The 16,535-nt window shown below is 36.6% G+C and overlaps 1 protein-coding gene across 22 annotated transcripts in view; it reads right to left on the bottom strand.

Moving 5' to 3' along the window:
* Positions 1-16,535, bottom strand: part of PTPRF (protein tyrosine phosphatase receptor type F) — a 529,684-nt gene that overhangs the window by 120,182 nt on the left and 392,967 nt on the right. For all 22 annotated transcript variants that reach the window (XM_087889625.1, XM_087889634.1, XM_087889639.1 and 19 more), the window contains one exon: positions 2,255-2,443. In XM_087889625.1, coding sequence (XP_087745751.1) covers positions 2,255-2,443 — 189 coding nt within the window. The remainder of the gene's footprint in view (positions 1-2,254; positions 2,444-16,535) is intronic.

Genomic DNA, 16,535 nt, shown 5'->3' with positions numbered 1-16,535 from the left:
CTACCCTTTGCAATTAATTGATGGTGAATTTGTCAATGCCAAAAGTATTCAAGTGGTGCTCCACTTGTTTTATGATATTATTATGGTCTATTCCACAGCCAGCCAGATGCTCAGACTGGATGTGGCATTTTTGTCCACCTATCAAATTATTATTTTGTTTATCTGTATCCCACCTTCACTATTTTGCTGGAGGGTTAGGGTTAAGGCTAGTGGTAGCAACTCTGAATTCATATGAAGCAAAATCATTTGTTGACATAGGGGACAGTCAAATCTATTCGTTAATCAAGACTGAACAGAAAATGCTTTCCAGCTATTGTCCATGTTCCTGGAGGATGTTAAATTCTGGATGAGGAGGAACAAGATGGTGTGACTTTGGAAATGATACAATTCCAGGAAGATACCATCTTTAGTTCTGAATAGGGTTGTAATGTTCCTGCTGTTTATGATGATATTCTGTGCACTGAGATGTTCTGATCTTTATTCTACATAGTTAGCCTGATTTACAGGCTAACTAATCTCAGATACATATACTACTCAGAATTATCAATGACTCTAGTGCCTATTGGCCTAGTAAATAAATAAACTTTACCCATCAATAGTCTTAGACCACTGGGATACGTTTCCCTGTTGTTATTAATGAACTTGATGAGATCTGCTGAAAAGGGGACAATATTGAAGTCTAAACCTGATATGGAGTCTAAACCTGATATGCTGTGCTTCTCATAATCCTGTGTGCTGGAACATCTTTTCTTCACAATAATCCTATGTGTGTGTTTGTGCATATGTGTGAATGTGTGAGTGAGGATAAGAAAGATAATATGGATATAATATGTATGCTTTCTAGGCCTATCCACACAAAAGGACAAGTCTGGGCACATTCCAGAGTGTTTCCTTGATACTTAGAAAATGTTACTCCATAGTGTAAATCCTACTGATACTGCAAACTGGAAGAAGAAACATATTTTTCCATTGTGTCTGAAGAAACCAGAGTCTTCAATAGCTAAGCAGGTACAATATTGCTGCCTATATTACAAGTTTCAGACTTAGAACTCTTTTTCTTCCTGAGGGACTTTATGAGTGAAACTTAACACACATTTCTCTTAAATCTGCTAATGTCTCCTTCAGAAATTAAATAACTAGGGAAAATTAGAGTAGTGTGTGAATACCAAATGAAATTCTCTGGAAATATGCTTGCAATATAGAAGGAAAAAAGACCAGTCCAAATTTAGGACATGATGGCAATGTTAAACGTGCTTTGTTTTTAAACTCAGGTTTTCCTCTTAAGCTTGCTTACCAGCAATGGAATTACGTGAAATGAATTTTGCTAAGAGCCTACCATGTGCTCAAGTGCTGCCCTACTCATTTGCAATTCCAGATATAGAAATATATTTAAAAGCATGGAAAATAAGTATCCAATGGCATGCTTTCCTAATGCTGCCTGTGTAGCACCTTTCAAATTAAATTAATGAGGGTGTTATTTCCTTTCACCACACGCATCTTGAGAAAAAGGTAAAGGTCAGTGTGAAATTACATAAAATGTAAATGTATCAGTGTAATTATTGCTCACTGTTTTATATGGAAAGATCTCAGAGTCTAACAATTGTCAGCAAGAGGCTAAATATAAACTTGTAACTGCGGAATATACTTTAGGATATAGGTATTGATCACACTGGTTATGGGTATGCATGATTTCTTGATTGAGGCAGAAACTCCACTTACAACTGTAGCAACCTTCCCTTTGCTTCCCTCCCTCCCCAGCACCACTGATACAGCTTTTCATTACCAATGGACAGAGATAATAGCATCCTTGAAATGTTTAATTCCTTTTAGTACAATCAGACTAAAATATTTAAATCATTAATAATATACATAGCATGATTTTAAGGTGCTGTGTGATTTACAACTCATTCTTGCAGAATCTTATAACGTCTTTCAGCTGAAAAGGATTTTCAGTGCTGAGGATAAGATTTTATAGCCAGTGGACATGGTTGTTCAGAATTTAAAACTGCAAATTTCAATGTCAAAGCTTAGTCTCTGAATCCAAAACAAGTTTCAAAATTACAATAAATATTTCAAAACTGACTAGATGCTCTTAATTGCCTCTGTCCATGGACTAACTGAGCAACCATTTGTTTTTCAACCTGTAATTTTAAGTGCTGCTGCTAGTGTTCTTCTTTCCTGAAAGCAGAATCCAATAATGGAGTCGGAGAGACACATAACATAACAGAGGTTCAGGATATGAAAAACTTTTTACCTGAACGAAGCTGTTTGATTCTGCCATTGCTAGCAGCTGTGTCCACCGGAAGGAAATCTTTGTACCAGGAGATTTCGGGGTCAGGATTGCCACTGGCAGCACAGAGCATTGTAGCTGTGCGGGCCTTTTCTACTACCTTGAGCTGGGGGCCCATATCTATAGTTGGAAAGCCAGGAGGAAGTTGATTCTCTGAAAGAAAAACAAATCCCATTAAAAGTCAGTGATGGGAAAACTGGAGGAGAGTTTCCCATACTCCAAGCACTAGACAATCAAGACTTTGACACAACCATGTCTGGTTAATTGGCAGAAGACATTTCCTCTACTTTGGATTCTGAACAGTAAATTGGTTATTAGTACAGAATAAAGCAATTCAAATGTTCTGCGTATGTTTCTGGGTGAACCCTTACGCAACATGCATGGATAAAACAAGCAAGTATCTTGTACTGAACTCTTCTGATTTATGTTCTACGTTCCAGCAAAGGTTGATTATTTAAAAACCCAAAGAACAAATGAATATTAACAAACCAAACTAACTGCAGGGCTGGTTAGCCAAATGAATACTGTATTAACAAACCAAAGTAACTGCAAGGCTGGATAGCCATCTCTCTTGGATGGTGTAATGAATTCGAAAGTGTGCATGGAGTTAGATTTGAATGTTCTCTTAGTTCCCTTCTAAACCTATGTTTCTAGGATGCACACTAGGAAATTACCAAAAACTCTTCCTGACAGTTGAAGATACATGAGGAAAATGTGTAATCTATCTCCTTGCCTTGTATCGCATTGGTGAACATTTTTTTTAAAAAAATATCTAGAATAGAGAGAGAAAGAAATAATTCTACTGATAGTGGCTGCATTATATTCTCACAGATAAACATAGCTAAGTTAATTATGAGGATTCTCTTAGAAAAAGTCCCCAAGTGCTCTAGAGTAGCTTTTGATAACAACTGCCAAAATCAGCTCATACTTCCAAGGTAAGAGAACTATTCTCTTCTAAACATGAATTGCAATCAAGATAGGCAAATATAAGGGAAAAGAGCCAGAACTTAAGGGCTTTTTAAAACACTAAAACCTCAAAATCTTTCTTTGAAAATGCTTAAGCAAAATAAGACAGTTTTCCTTTTTACCTTTAGTAGATATGCTAATTTGAATAAAGACAAATATATGCTTCTATGGCAAAAGTCTTGGATTATTACAATTTTTGAATACAGCACTCCTTTCTAGGTTTTCTAAAATAACAAAATATTCATTTATGTAATTGATTAATTGAATAAGGGAAAAATTGTGCTCATAAATAGATATGCCAAATGCTCAGCCACTACTTTTCGGTAACTTTGACTTCTCTAGTACCATCTGCAATTGAAAATGATGGATTATTTACTTCCCTCTAGAGTCCCAACACTATATCTTAAACAAGGATCTTAGCATCCTAAATTTAAAGATTCTACATTACAGAGATCAAGACTGACTGAATATACTTCATTTGCATCAAACTCCCATGTCTAATGTGCATATACATAATCTTCATATTTTCAGTTAGTTAAAATTTTGGTCCTGGCCTTGTCTTGTCTTGTATTTTCGAAATCTCTATGAACTAGCAGGACCAAATTGAACTATTCAAATATTAACACTAATAACGCCTTCTGCCACCAGTAGCCTCTCACCGGCCAGTACGCTCCCACAGAGAGGGGCTTCTCAGGTGCCGTCGGCCAAACAGTGTTGACTGGTGGCCCCCAGGGGGAGAGCCTTCTCTGTGGGGGCACCTGCCCTTTGGAACGAGCTCCCTCCGGAGATACGGAGGATCCCGGATTTACGCACTTTCCGCCATGCCCTCAAGACTTTTTTATTTCAACAAGCGGGGCTGGCCTAACTCTTTTTAATTGTTTAATTTTAATTTGTTTTTAAAAACGGGGTGTTTTAATTAGTATGGGCCAAATTTATTTAATATGTTTTTAAATTGTTTTTTAAATTTTATATTGTATCTGTTTTATCTTTGGCTGTTCACCGTTCTGAGTCCTTCGGGAGTAGGCCGGTATATAAATCTAAATAAACTTAAACTCAAACTCAAAATACCTTCCCATCACATCTATCAAAAATCCGGACACGGCCTCCCCATATCAGTGTTAGATTTTATAGCATAAGACAACATAAATGGGCTGCAACCTGGCTTTGGTGTTCAGAAGGTAAAGGGTTTGGGGAAGAGCTACATTTTTTAAAAAGATATATTAAAAAAAAGTGATTGGAATTTAGTAAGAGCTTGAGCCATTTTGAATCTCCCAGTCCACCCTCTCCAGAAATCTCTTCTTTACCACCAAACAAAAAAAGTCTCTTTGTATAAAAGGTATCACTGAAAATGAAAGGTTTTTTCTTTTTCTTTAAATTGCTTTCTCTTTATTTTCAAAGACAAAAGGTACACACAGCTTAACTGGAAAGACACCAGAGCTAGCATTCATTGACAAGAAGAAGCAGCAGCACTGATTTAACCAGAACACATATGCCTCAAATTTTAACAAAAGCAGGGATATACAAAAGTATCACAAGACACAGCTTAGCTTGCAAGGCAAGACACAAAGAGGAACAAACAAAAACTCTCTTCAAACTAGCCAACTGTGCCTGATTTACCTTGCTGCTGGCAATATAAAGTAGGCGGTTAAGCCAGGGAGGACAAACACTCTAAGTGATCAAATGTAATCCCTAAACCTTCTATATTATTTCTCAGTTTTTGTGAGATAATATTCTAAGCAAAGAACCAGTCAATTCATGTTTCTCCATGTATCTACACAATTGTTAATAAAAAAACGCAATATAAATATCCATTATTTATGTATATGATTATTTATTTGAAGTATTTGCATATTGTGCCTCAGTGAAAAACCCACAAAGTAGTTTACAAATTCAACAAAACCATTATAAAAATAATGCAGTATATGCATTGGTGAAATTAATGGCAGGAAAAGCCAAATTAAGTATAGGGCCTGGAATAAACAGAAGAAAAGCCTTTCCAGAGGACAGATGCTATTGTCACTGTCAAACTGAAGTCTCTGAGACAGAGCAGACATCTTCTGAAAATCACAGATCCCTGGGAGGCTGATATAAGCGGAGTCATTCTATGAGGCTACCTTGTCCTATGTTATTTAGGGCAGTGGTCCCCAACCCCCGGTCCGCGGACCGGTGCCGGGCCGTGGAGTACCTGGCACCGGGCCGTGCAGCGGCCGGGGGACATGAACGCTGCAGCGCAAAGGCTCCTGGGCCGTGCGCAAAAGCTCCTGGGCCGTGCGCAATGGGCCGTGCGCAAAAGCTCCTGGGCCGTGCCCCCACCCCTGCGCGCGCTCAGCGGGCCGCGGCGATAAAAAGGTTGGGGACCACTGATTTAGGGCATGGGTCTCCAACTCCCCGGGCTGCAGCCCACTACTGGGCGGTGAACCTTTCGAAACCAGGCTGCAGAAGCGGCAGGCAATTCAGTGTGAGTGGCATACTTGTGTGGCCGCCACTTGTGCAAGTGGAACTGTTGGCGCACTTGCCCGCCATTCCCACAGAACCATTCCCACTCCCACCCTCTCCCCCCTCCCGGTCCGCAAAGCTGGAAAAGTTGGGGAACTCTGATTTAGAGCTTTCACATTAAAATCAACATTTAATCTTGTTCAATGGCAGCCAGTCAACCACTGCAGACCTTCTAGCACAAATTTAATCTATGTGGTGTAGTATCCCAGTCAGTACTCTAGCTGTCTGCATTCAAGCAATTGATTCTCACTGGCTCAAGATTGGCTCAGTCTTCCATCCTTCCAAGGTTGGTAAAATATGGAACCAGACTGTTGGGGGCAATAGCTGACTCTGTAAACTGCTTAGAGAAGACTGTAAAGCACTATGAAGCGGTATGTAAGTCTAAGTGCTATTGCTACTTGGGTCTTGAAACGACTAAACCATGAAGCTGTATTCAAGTTACTCCTGTCTAGAAAAAAGGGCAGTTGATGTAATGACCTCAGTTAATACTAGATATTCAAAGCAAAAAGCTAGTAGTAGGTCACCTGGGTCCTCAGTGCTACGGATAGATAAAGAGCATCTTCAAATCAAGAATATGTGCTTTGATAGGAAGCGCAACTTCATCTAGAACAGCCAATTTTTCAACAACCTAGACCTAGGTTGTCATCCATAGCACTTCCATCTTCTCAGAATTTATATTCATCTCATTAGCCCTTATCCTGTTTATCACTGCAATCAAGCAATCTTAACCATGGCATCCACAGCTCTAGGAAAAAAGTTTGAAGTTTGCAGATGATACCATAGTCACTGGCTTCATTTGAGATGGTGATGAACCACCATATAGATGGGAGGTTGAACAATTGGCCCTGTGCTGCAGCCCAAACAATCTGGAGCTGAACATGTTTTAAACTGTAGAGATGATAGTAAATTTTAGACGAAATTCTCCTTTTCTACCCCCTCTTACTATATTTGACAGCACAGTATCAGCAGTAGCATCCTTCAAGGTTTTTGGTTCTATAATCTCCCAAGACATGAAATGGATGTTTAACATTAGACCTACCATTAAAAACACACAACAAAAACGTTTCTCCTGCATCAAATCAGGAAGTTCAGACTGCCCTAGGAGCTGTTGATACACTTTTACAGAGGAATTACTGAGTCTGCTATTTGTACTTCTATAACTCTCTGGTTTGAAAGAACAAGCAAACAGGATAGGTACAGACTCCAATGAATAGTTAAGATTGCAGAAAGAACAATTGCAACCCCGCCTGCCTTCCACAAAAGATTTGTATGTTGCAAATCTGAAGGAGGTCTAAGCCTCATATTCTAGATATAAACTGTTTCAACTCCTTTTCTCAGTACAGTGCATTATATGCTATAACAATTAGATATAGGAACAGTTTTTTCCCCTTGTGCCATCACTCTGCTGAACATCTAATTCTCATAGTGCTTCCTAATGTCTATATATACTTATCCATGTAGTATGGCTGTAGTATTATTATTTATCCTTCTTATTATCTTCTTTACTTCCCTCTTTTATTGGTATTATTATTATTACTCTGTGACTTTGCATGTATACTGCTTCTATACCGGAGACAAATTCCTTGTGTATCGAACCACATTCGGCCAAATAAAGTATTCAATTCAATTCAATTCAATTCAAGTACAATGCAAAATAAATCTTTTAAATGTTTATTGATTAATTTTAGAGTATTTTTGTTCCTGAAAATATTTCACACTAGTATGTTAGGAAGAAAGTACAGATGCAGTGAGACCCATCACACTGAGCTCTTCCTTATCAGCTATTGTATCAAAATTTAATAATAATGATCTTTGTAGTTATCTTATTATGACAACAGCACAGATGTAATGGAAGCATTTCTATTTGCTGAAACTGTAAACAATCTAGCACTACTCCCATATAAAAGGGGAGAAAGTATTTCACTCTGTTTTCTGAGATTATTTACAACTTTTCATAAGTAGTCTTCTTTCCTAGACCAGGTTCCTGAAATAAATAGAAATAAATAACTCCTAAAATACCTTTTTTAGGTTTTCCTGAAATGAGAAATGAAAGGTAAGAGTTGGGTCTCTGACATAGTTCCAGAGGCATATGTTTGCCAAAAGACATCTCCCTTGATATAGTATAGCTTTGTCCTGTGACTTATTTACATTTTTAAGAAATCATTGCAATTTTTAAAAAGCAAAAACCTGGCCTGCTCAAAGCCTCCAGTGTTATATTTCTTTCCAAGATAATTTCTGAACCCACATGGGCCTCAGATATTATTGAAGATAATAAACATTATGGTGGCTAAAGCCCAGTTGTTTATTTGGAAACATACCTATTTGTTGTAAAATAAAACAAAAGGACAAAGGTAAACAGGGTTAATGCTCAGCATTGTTCAGGAGGAGATGGTGGCAGAAGGTAACATGCGCTAAATCATTTTTTTATAATTGGGTTTGTTCCCATAGCAGCCGTTTTAGATATATTAAGCACTCCGAGTAGGATTTTTTGAAATCTGTCTACATTTCTCATAATTTCAGGTACATCCATCTGCTGGGGGATCCTAAACCTAGAGGGATCTGATTCATTTTTATCATTCACAACTAATAACACTGAAAACAAACTTATTCTTACTCCTAAATATTAATCTTTTATTTTGTTTTTACTTTCCCAAATAACATGTTTTACAGTATTTTTAGACTTATACATAGATAGACAGAATGAAAAGGCATTAAATATTTGATGGATGGCAATTCTATACCATTACTCTGGTATTACAGAACCTGAGAGAAAATTTAAAGTATATTATAAGGGAAATACAAAGGAAATTAATGTGGTAACTAACAGACCCAACAGTAGAAGGATTGTTGCTTAAAAGAATAAATATAAACAATTAAGAATATTTAAGGTAATAAAAATTCTAATGGTAAAGGTAATTGTTTCCTCTGTCTAGTCATATCTGACTCTAGAGGGCAGGTGGTCATCTCTGTTTCTTAGCTGAGGGAGCCAACATTGTCTGAAGACACTTCTGTGGTCATGTGGCTAGAAAGACTACATACCAAAGTGCATGGTAGGCTGTTACCTTTCCACCAAAGTGCTACCTATTTATCTATTCGTATTTGCATGCTTTCAAACTGCTAGGTACGCAGGAATGGAAGCTCACCCTGTTGTGCAGCATTCAGGTCTCAAACCCAGACTAAATGGCAAAAATTAAAACAGCATCTCTCTCTGAAATTTCTGAGGGAAGAATATTTCCCATTTACAGAAGAAGAGGAAAAAACCTCTACTGTGCTGGTCCAATTCACGTTTAGTTAACAACAACATCAAAAAAGACCACTTATTTATTATGTTATATCCATGCTGTAGCTCTTACAACAAATCGCAAACATGAGCCATAAAGATTGAGACTGTAAATTATTAGTGATTCCTAAGGGACAAGGGAAGGTCTTAAGGACCCAAGATAGATAAATATGGAAAGGGTTGGTAGCTAGCAAATGAAAGTGTCATTGTGAAACGGCAGATGTGGAAAAAAGAATATGGATCTTAAGAAGCAGAATGGTGAAGGCCAGAGATAGGATTGCTATCTTTTTTTTTTCCTGTCACGTACTCCAGCCTTTTAACAACAGAACAACAGGCATTTGACAGTTGCACTTCTTCCCTTTTCATTCCATGCCGAGAAGGTGGGGAAAACTGCCCTGTTTCTTTTTGCCTGGCACACAGCTGTCAAGATATTCCCTCAGGCACCGTCTGTATGCTTCAAAGTTCTTGAGTAATTCAATACTGTATTATATATCATAGTGATCCCATAAGAATACGAAAACGTAAGAAGAACCATGCTGAATCATTGTAAAGGACCATCTTGTCTGGCAATGGCACAGGCATGCTGTCTCAAGATTTCTGAATTAACATTCATATAATATACACTATCATGGATATTATTCTAACAAAATGTATGCAATAGAAACTATATATTATTATATTAATGTGCTTAATCTTGAAAGAAAATTTTATCATACTGTAAGATCAGAGGCTTCTTAAACCCCATTTGATGATAGATCAAAACCAGAAAATACGCAGCCACAGACAGACAGCCACAGTCACAGGCTTGTAGTCACACAGTGACAGAATTATGGACTATACTTTTAAGGGGAAATAATTTCTGGCAAATACAGGTAGTCCTTGACTTACGAACACAATTGAGCCCATAATTTCTGTTGCTAAGTGAGACATTTGTTAAGCGAGTTTTGCCCCATTTTACGACCTTTCTTGCCTCCATTGTTAGGTGAATCACTGCAGCTTGATAAATTAGTCACCCAGTTGTTAAGTGAATCTGGCTTTCTCATTGACTTTGCTTGTCAGAAGGTCGCAAAAGTGGATCACACGACCTTGGGACACAGCAACGGTCATAAATATGAACCAGTTGCCAAGTATCTGACTTTTGATGACATGACCATGGGGATGCTTCAAAGGTTGTAACTGTGAAAAATGGTCATAGGTCACTTTTTTCACTGCTGTTTTAACTTTGTACAGTCACTAATGAACTGTTGTAAATCGAGGATTACCTGTAATGCAAAGTATATGTAGAGCCTTCTGACTCATCCCAAAGATTAGAAGTTTAAACTAAGTTGGCTGCTAACATTCCAAAGATCTCAGATCTCAGAATGACATTAATTTAAGATTCCTTTACTACAGTGGTCCCCAACCTTTCTGGCACCAGGGATCAGTTTTGTGGAAGATATATTTTCCAAAGTCCGGCGGCAGCAGGGGGGATGGTTTCATATGCAACCTAGATCCTGTGCATATACAGATGAAGCTTTGCTCACTTGCCCACCACTTGCATGGTCTGCTTCCTAATAGGCCACGGACTGGGACCAGTCTGTGGCCTGGGAACCCCTGCTTTACAAGTTTCAACTTTATCTCCTATAAATACATATTTATTTATTGTATGGAAACCTAAACCATACAATAACTCATAAACATACTGACACACCCGATACTGTATCACTGCAATAAAATTAGCTCGAACTGCCTGACATAGAGCATATATTTGGAGAGAGAAAATCTTACCACTTGTATGATCGGGGAAAGCATGTTGAGAATTTGCACTGCTAGTGAGGGCTGGATGGCACTTTCCTCAAGAGGGAGAACTATCCCTCCAGGTTTAGAAGCTATAATTAGAACACTCCTGAGGCATGATTAATCACTAAAATTAAATAACAAATTTGTTCTTTTTCACTAAATAAATATTGATAGCTCAGTTCCAAGGATTTTCCAGATCAATCCCAGTCAGGATTTATGTTTCAGTTCAGAACAGAAATGACTTCAGTTGTTCTGGTGCATGATCTATGACTAGACACAGATAGACAAAAGTATGGTTCTACTGATTTTTTTCTGGATGTCTCAGCAGCTTTTGTTATTACTACATAGTTTATTATCAAATTACCTCTTCTTCAGTTACAGTTGACACCAAAGCTTGAGAGCTTTTTATATTAACTTAATGCATATTTGTCAGATGTTAGGCATTAAATCTATAATGTTCTTTCAGTTTCATTTTCCTATTAATGTCTTGTATTACTGTATTTTTAGCTAAGTTCAAGAAATGTGGTTCAATTTTGTTTTTATCATTATCGTCACCACCATCTTATTGAAATATTCTTTTAATTGTCTTTTGCCCCTTTCAAGAATGATGCACTCTAGAAAGAGTACAGGTAAGAGCAACAAAGATGATTAGAGGACCAGAAGCTAAAACATATGAAGAACAATTGCAGGAATTGGGTATATCTAGTTTAATGAAAAGAAGGACTAGGGGTGATATGACGGCATTGTTCCAATATCTGAGTAGCTTCCACAAAGAAGAGGAAGTCAATATATTCTCCAAAGCCCCTGAAGACAGGACAAGAAGCGATGGATGGAAACTAATCAAGGAGAGAAGCAACCTAGAACTAAGGAGAAATTTCCTGACAGTTAGAACAATTAATCGGGTCTATGACAATTCGCCAAGGCCCACTCGCCATAGTCAACTCACCGTAGCCAACTTGCTGCAGCTAATTCTCTCGCCAAAGCCAACTCACTGCAGGACAACTCACTGAGGGACAAGAGTTACACTAATATCAAAGAAATAATAGTGCAATAGAATCATTAAAGAAAGGATGCAAAAGGGGTGACAGAATGAAATGTGAATTGCAAAAAATACTTTTTTAAAAAATATTTTAAATAATTAAATAGAATTGTTAAATTGTCCCGCAGCAAGTTGTCCCATGGTGAATTGGCTGTAGCAAGTTGTCCCATTCCACAATTAATCAGTGGAACGACTTGCCTCCAGAAGTTGTGGGTACTCCAACACTGGAGGTTTTTAAGAAGAGATTGGACAACCATTTGTTTGAAATGGTATGGTTTCCTGCTTGATCAGGGGGTTGGACTAGAAGACTCCAAGATCCCTTCCAACTCTTATTCTGATTGCTATTTAGCTTCTGAATTCAATCACTCAGAATCTATTTTGTCATCTTTTTCATTCATGTCATGCCACTTTCAACATTTCAATGAAAACACATTGCATTTTAAAAATAAACTGTCAGATTTTGGGTAAGAAGAAGCCTTTTTAATGAAACATTTACATTTCTGGAGATTGCAACACATAACAAAAGTCAGTGATTCTGCCTTCTGAATATATATTTGTAACTGTTTTTATGTTTTTAATTACTGTGATATTGTTTGTTGCCCAGAGTAAATTGGATTGAGATGGGCAGTTATAGAAACTGAATAAACCAACAAACAAATAAATCTTTTATCTAGTAACATGATGCTGGAGTTCAATTAAGGCCATATGATCAAGAATGGAATAGCAATTCAACAGCCAGAAAAAAGTCTGTTGTTTATGTTAAGTCATTTAGATGTAACTACAACGCCAGTATAAGTTATATATAGACAACTGTCTCTGTGTATTGTGCATTTACAAAACACATTCTTAAAACATATTTCCAAAAAAGGAAATAAATTGAACAATTTGTGGAGAGTGATGTAATAACTATGGTGGAACAAGTGATGACCTGCATATCCCAACAGAAACTATGTGCCAGGTACACAAAGAAAGGGCTTCAAAAGCCATTTTGCATGTATGATAAAGAAAGCAAAAGATTCAGGTTACTGTTAGCAACAGAAAACAACACAAATAGGTAGTAGTTTATAACAGCCCTGCCAGCAGACTGTGGTGTGGCACTTTGAAGAAACATACTGAAAGTGCACTTTTAAAATGCTCCATTCCGAGTGGAATGCTTTTAAGAGGCTATTCTCTAGGGACATGAAACAACAGACAATAGCAGAACATAAACAAATAGCAAAATACAAACAACAGACAATAGCAGAATATAAACAAAGTGTTCACAGAGACATACATGATCCTTAGCTCAAATATCTAAGCCTATCTGATTTTTTTTAAAAAAAGGGAAAAGGTACCAATAAAAAGACTAGCAACCATATTCTTCAGAGCGCTCAAGAACAAATTTGTTAGATGAATTATTCCAAGATGATTCACATTGTAATTCTTCTGTGCTTTCTTTCTGCTATATGCAGTCCTATCCATCTTATAAGAACAATTTAATTGAAAAGTTAGAATATTGGTGGGTCTGATACAGAACTCATTTATATATTATATACACTGACTGAAAAGAAAGAGATCAAGAATCTTGGGATATATCCAAAAAAAGTGGTTTGACAGAGAAAACAAAATGAATAAATACAAGTTCTACATAAAGAACAAAAATAGAGTAAATAGATGAATTTATGTACTGTGATAAGAGTATATTTAGTAAAACCAGGAAAACTGATGGAATAATGGTAAGACATGTTAATGTCACACTTCCCAATCAAACAAATTACTGGTAATTCCTGAAAAGAATTCTTTTTCTTTCAATATTTCAAGTGGAAAGACTTGAACATGTGATATTTGATGTGATATTGAATATTTTTATTTATCTTTTAAAATTCATTTTGTGGTTTCATGGATGCCATAAGGAATGGTTGAGTATGCCATGCTGCCTGCATAATATGTATGACATATTATCGTCTTTGGCTAATATAGCAATCTTCAAAGTACTCAAAAAATCAATCAATCAATCAATCAATCAATCATATAATTGTCTGTATAAAGTAAGAAACTGAGAACTGATAAGAACATTTATTGATGCATCCAATATTTCAGCTGGCTATTTGAGCAAAAAAAGATAGATCCAAATCTTGTTTCAGTCCTTGGAGATGTTTTTCACAAAGAAACATTTGGCATTCTACAGAACCACCCCTCAACTCCACAACTGACAATCTGAAGAAACTGGTGGTAGACCAAGTGTAGCCTGTAATCCTGTCTTAAGTCTTGCCGTGATCCTTGATTTTCTGCTTTTCTCTCTTGGCTGTTAAAAGCCAATTCAGAGAACAGGAATAGCTTCTGTTGAAGCATCTGTCAGATATATTCTCCAGAGATTTATCCATCAGAAAAGTTCCATTTGTGAAACAAGAAAATATTCAGCTACAAGTAATGAACAGTAAAGGATTAGAAAGAGGAGGAGCTAACAGGATAAATATATTATCCTAAAACACATCTGCCTCTCTATGGGTTAACAACTCTTTTTCTGAACCCACTAAGTTTTAAATCCTTGTTTGGACTCAGGCTTTCTTAAATAAATCAAGATTCAGTTTACTTACCATGAATGAGCTGTTCAATCATCATAATGAGCTGTAAAATTTTGACTAAATTGCAATCTAGTTTCTGGAAAAACTATTATTATAAGCCTGACAGAGCTTTATATAAAAAAAAAAATCTTAATTAAAAAAAAATCAGATAAAAGCACGCTAGCAGGAAATCACACCATAGCCTCAGGATCAGAATATTTATATTCCTTTTTCTGTGTTTGCATCAATATAAACTAAATACAGTAGATTAGCCAAATACCTGTTCCTGAAACTAAGGTGATGCATGTATTAAGATCCCCATTTCCTGGATGCATTGCTAACTGGCTGAGTTTCTCGGCTGCTATGGATATTTAATTTAAATGTTTTTTATTGTGTTAAAAAGTTTTTAGTGTTTTAATTGTAATATTTTTTGAATTGCATGTCGCCCAGAATCAGTGACTTAGATGGGCAGCCACAGAATTGAAAACAAACAAAGTAAATACCTATATAAACCTATGTAAATTTGCAAATGTTGCACATGCTTATTATTCATGGAAGAAAAGTATTGATATAAATCTTACACATATATATTCAGCAAATGATAACATAATTTGCATCAGCAAAGCATTGGACCCTTCTCATATTAATGCCCAGATAGTACATGGTTTCTTTGTTGTTGGAGATACTTCTGAAGCATTATTCAATAATAAAATGGCCCCTAAGTTTTAAAATTTAGTATGTATACTTGGAAAGGATCTGCAAGCTCCAGTAATAAAAGTTAAAGAATGCACTGAAAAATTGGGACTAAAATTAAACATAAAAATCACCAAATTAATCATAACAGATAAAAGAATCAGCCAAGACAGATAGTCTTTGGGTTATAACTATTTGTCAGCAACTATTCAAAGTTTTGACAGCACTGAAGAAATACTATTTATGATGGCTTCTCATATTTCTGGCCATTGCAGTTTCTTCTGCAGTCATGTGATTGAGAGTTCTGATGTTCCCTGTAGGCTTCCTATAAGCAAAGTCAATAACGAAGCTGGCAGGAAGTCAGAAGTTACGGTTAAAAGAGGTCCTTGCTTAATGACCTGTGTCCTTCTTGCTTAATGATGGTAACTAGGGCTGCTGGAAATGCTGTTGCTAAGTTATGAGATCTTGCTTTACAATGGAGTCATTTAGCTACAGAGATTGCTCATTAACCGAGGACTACCTCTAGTACCATTGGTAGATCTGAAGGATCAGGTTAGGGACAGATTATCATAGAAAAAAAAAATCTACCTATGTGGTTGCTAAGAGACAACAGCAACTTGATGGTACATAATCAAATGTATCTTCGGCTCCACAAAGGGGAAAGAAATACAATCCCTGAGCTTTACAACAGTTTAATATGTAATTTCCCGAAATAAATCTAGTAGTAAATTTTGGACATGAATGTAATTTATCAGGGCTTTTGGAATATAGATAGTCCTTGATTTACGGCCACAATTGAGACCAGAACTTCCACTATTAAGCGATGTGGTTGTTAAGTGAGTCACACCCAATTTTAACTTTTTTTGCCATAGTTGTTAAATGAACAATTGCAGTTGTTAAGTGAATCATTAGGTCATTAAATGAGTCCGGCTTCCACCACGGACTTTGCTTGTCAGAAGCCAGTAGATGGCGATCACATGATCCCAGAATGCTGTGACTGTCCTAAATACATGTCTGTTGCCAAGTGCCCAAATTTTGATCATGTGACCATGAGAACACTGCAACGGTTTAAGCGTAAGGATCAGTCTTAAGTCACTTTTTTCAGTGTTGTTGTAACTTTGACGGTCGCTAAATGAATGATTTTAAGTTGACAATGACTACCTGTAACAAGATTTCACAGGCATGCATATTTTCCTTAATTTATTTTCCAAATAGATGAAGGTTGGGAAGAATAGAAATATTATTTCTGATATGATTTCTTTTAACATACTATATCATGCTAACTATATATAGCTATTTCTCAGACAACTATTTCACTGCTCAGAAAAATACTATTGCATACAAGCTAAGGATTTTTCTGTTGTGGCCAAATGCTTCAGCAACAGATGAAATTGTTCAAAGTAAGCAACATTTAATAATGTTTACAAGTGGAAATAAATATATTAGTTC

Source organism: Pantherophis guttatus, chromosome 3, assembly GCF_059756535.1.
Source record: "Pantherophis guttatus breed Tessera chromosome 3, ASM5975653v1, whole genome shotgun sequence".
In the NCBI taxonomy this organism is placed as follows: Eukaryota; Metazoa; Chordata; class Lepidosauria; order Squamata; family Colubridae; genus Pantherophis; species Pantherophis guttatus.
The sequence above is the reverse complement of the archived record's forward strand: the minus strand, read 5'-3'. Positions and strand labels throughout refer to the sequence as shown.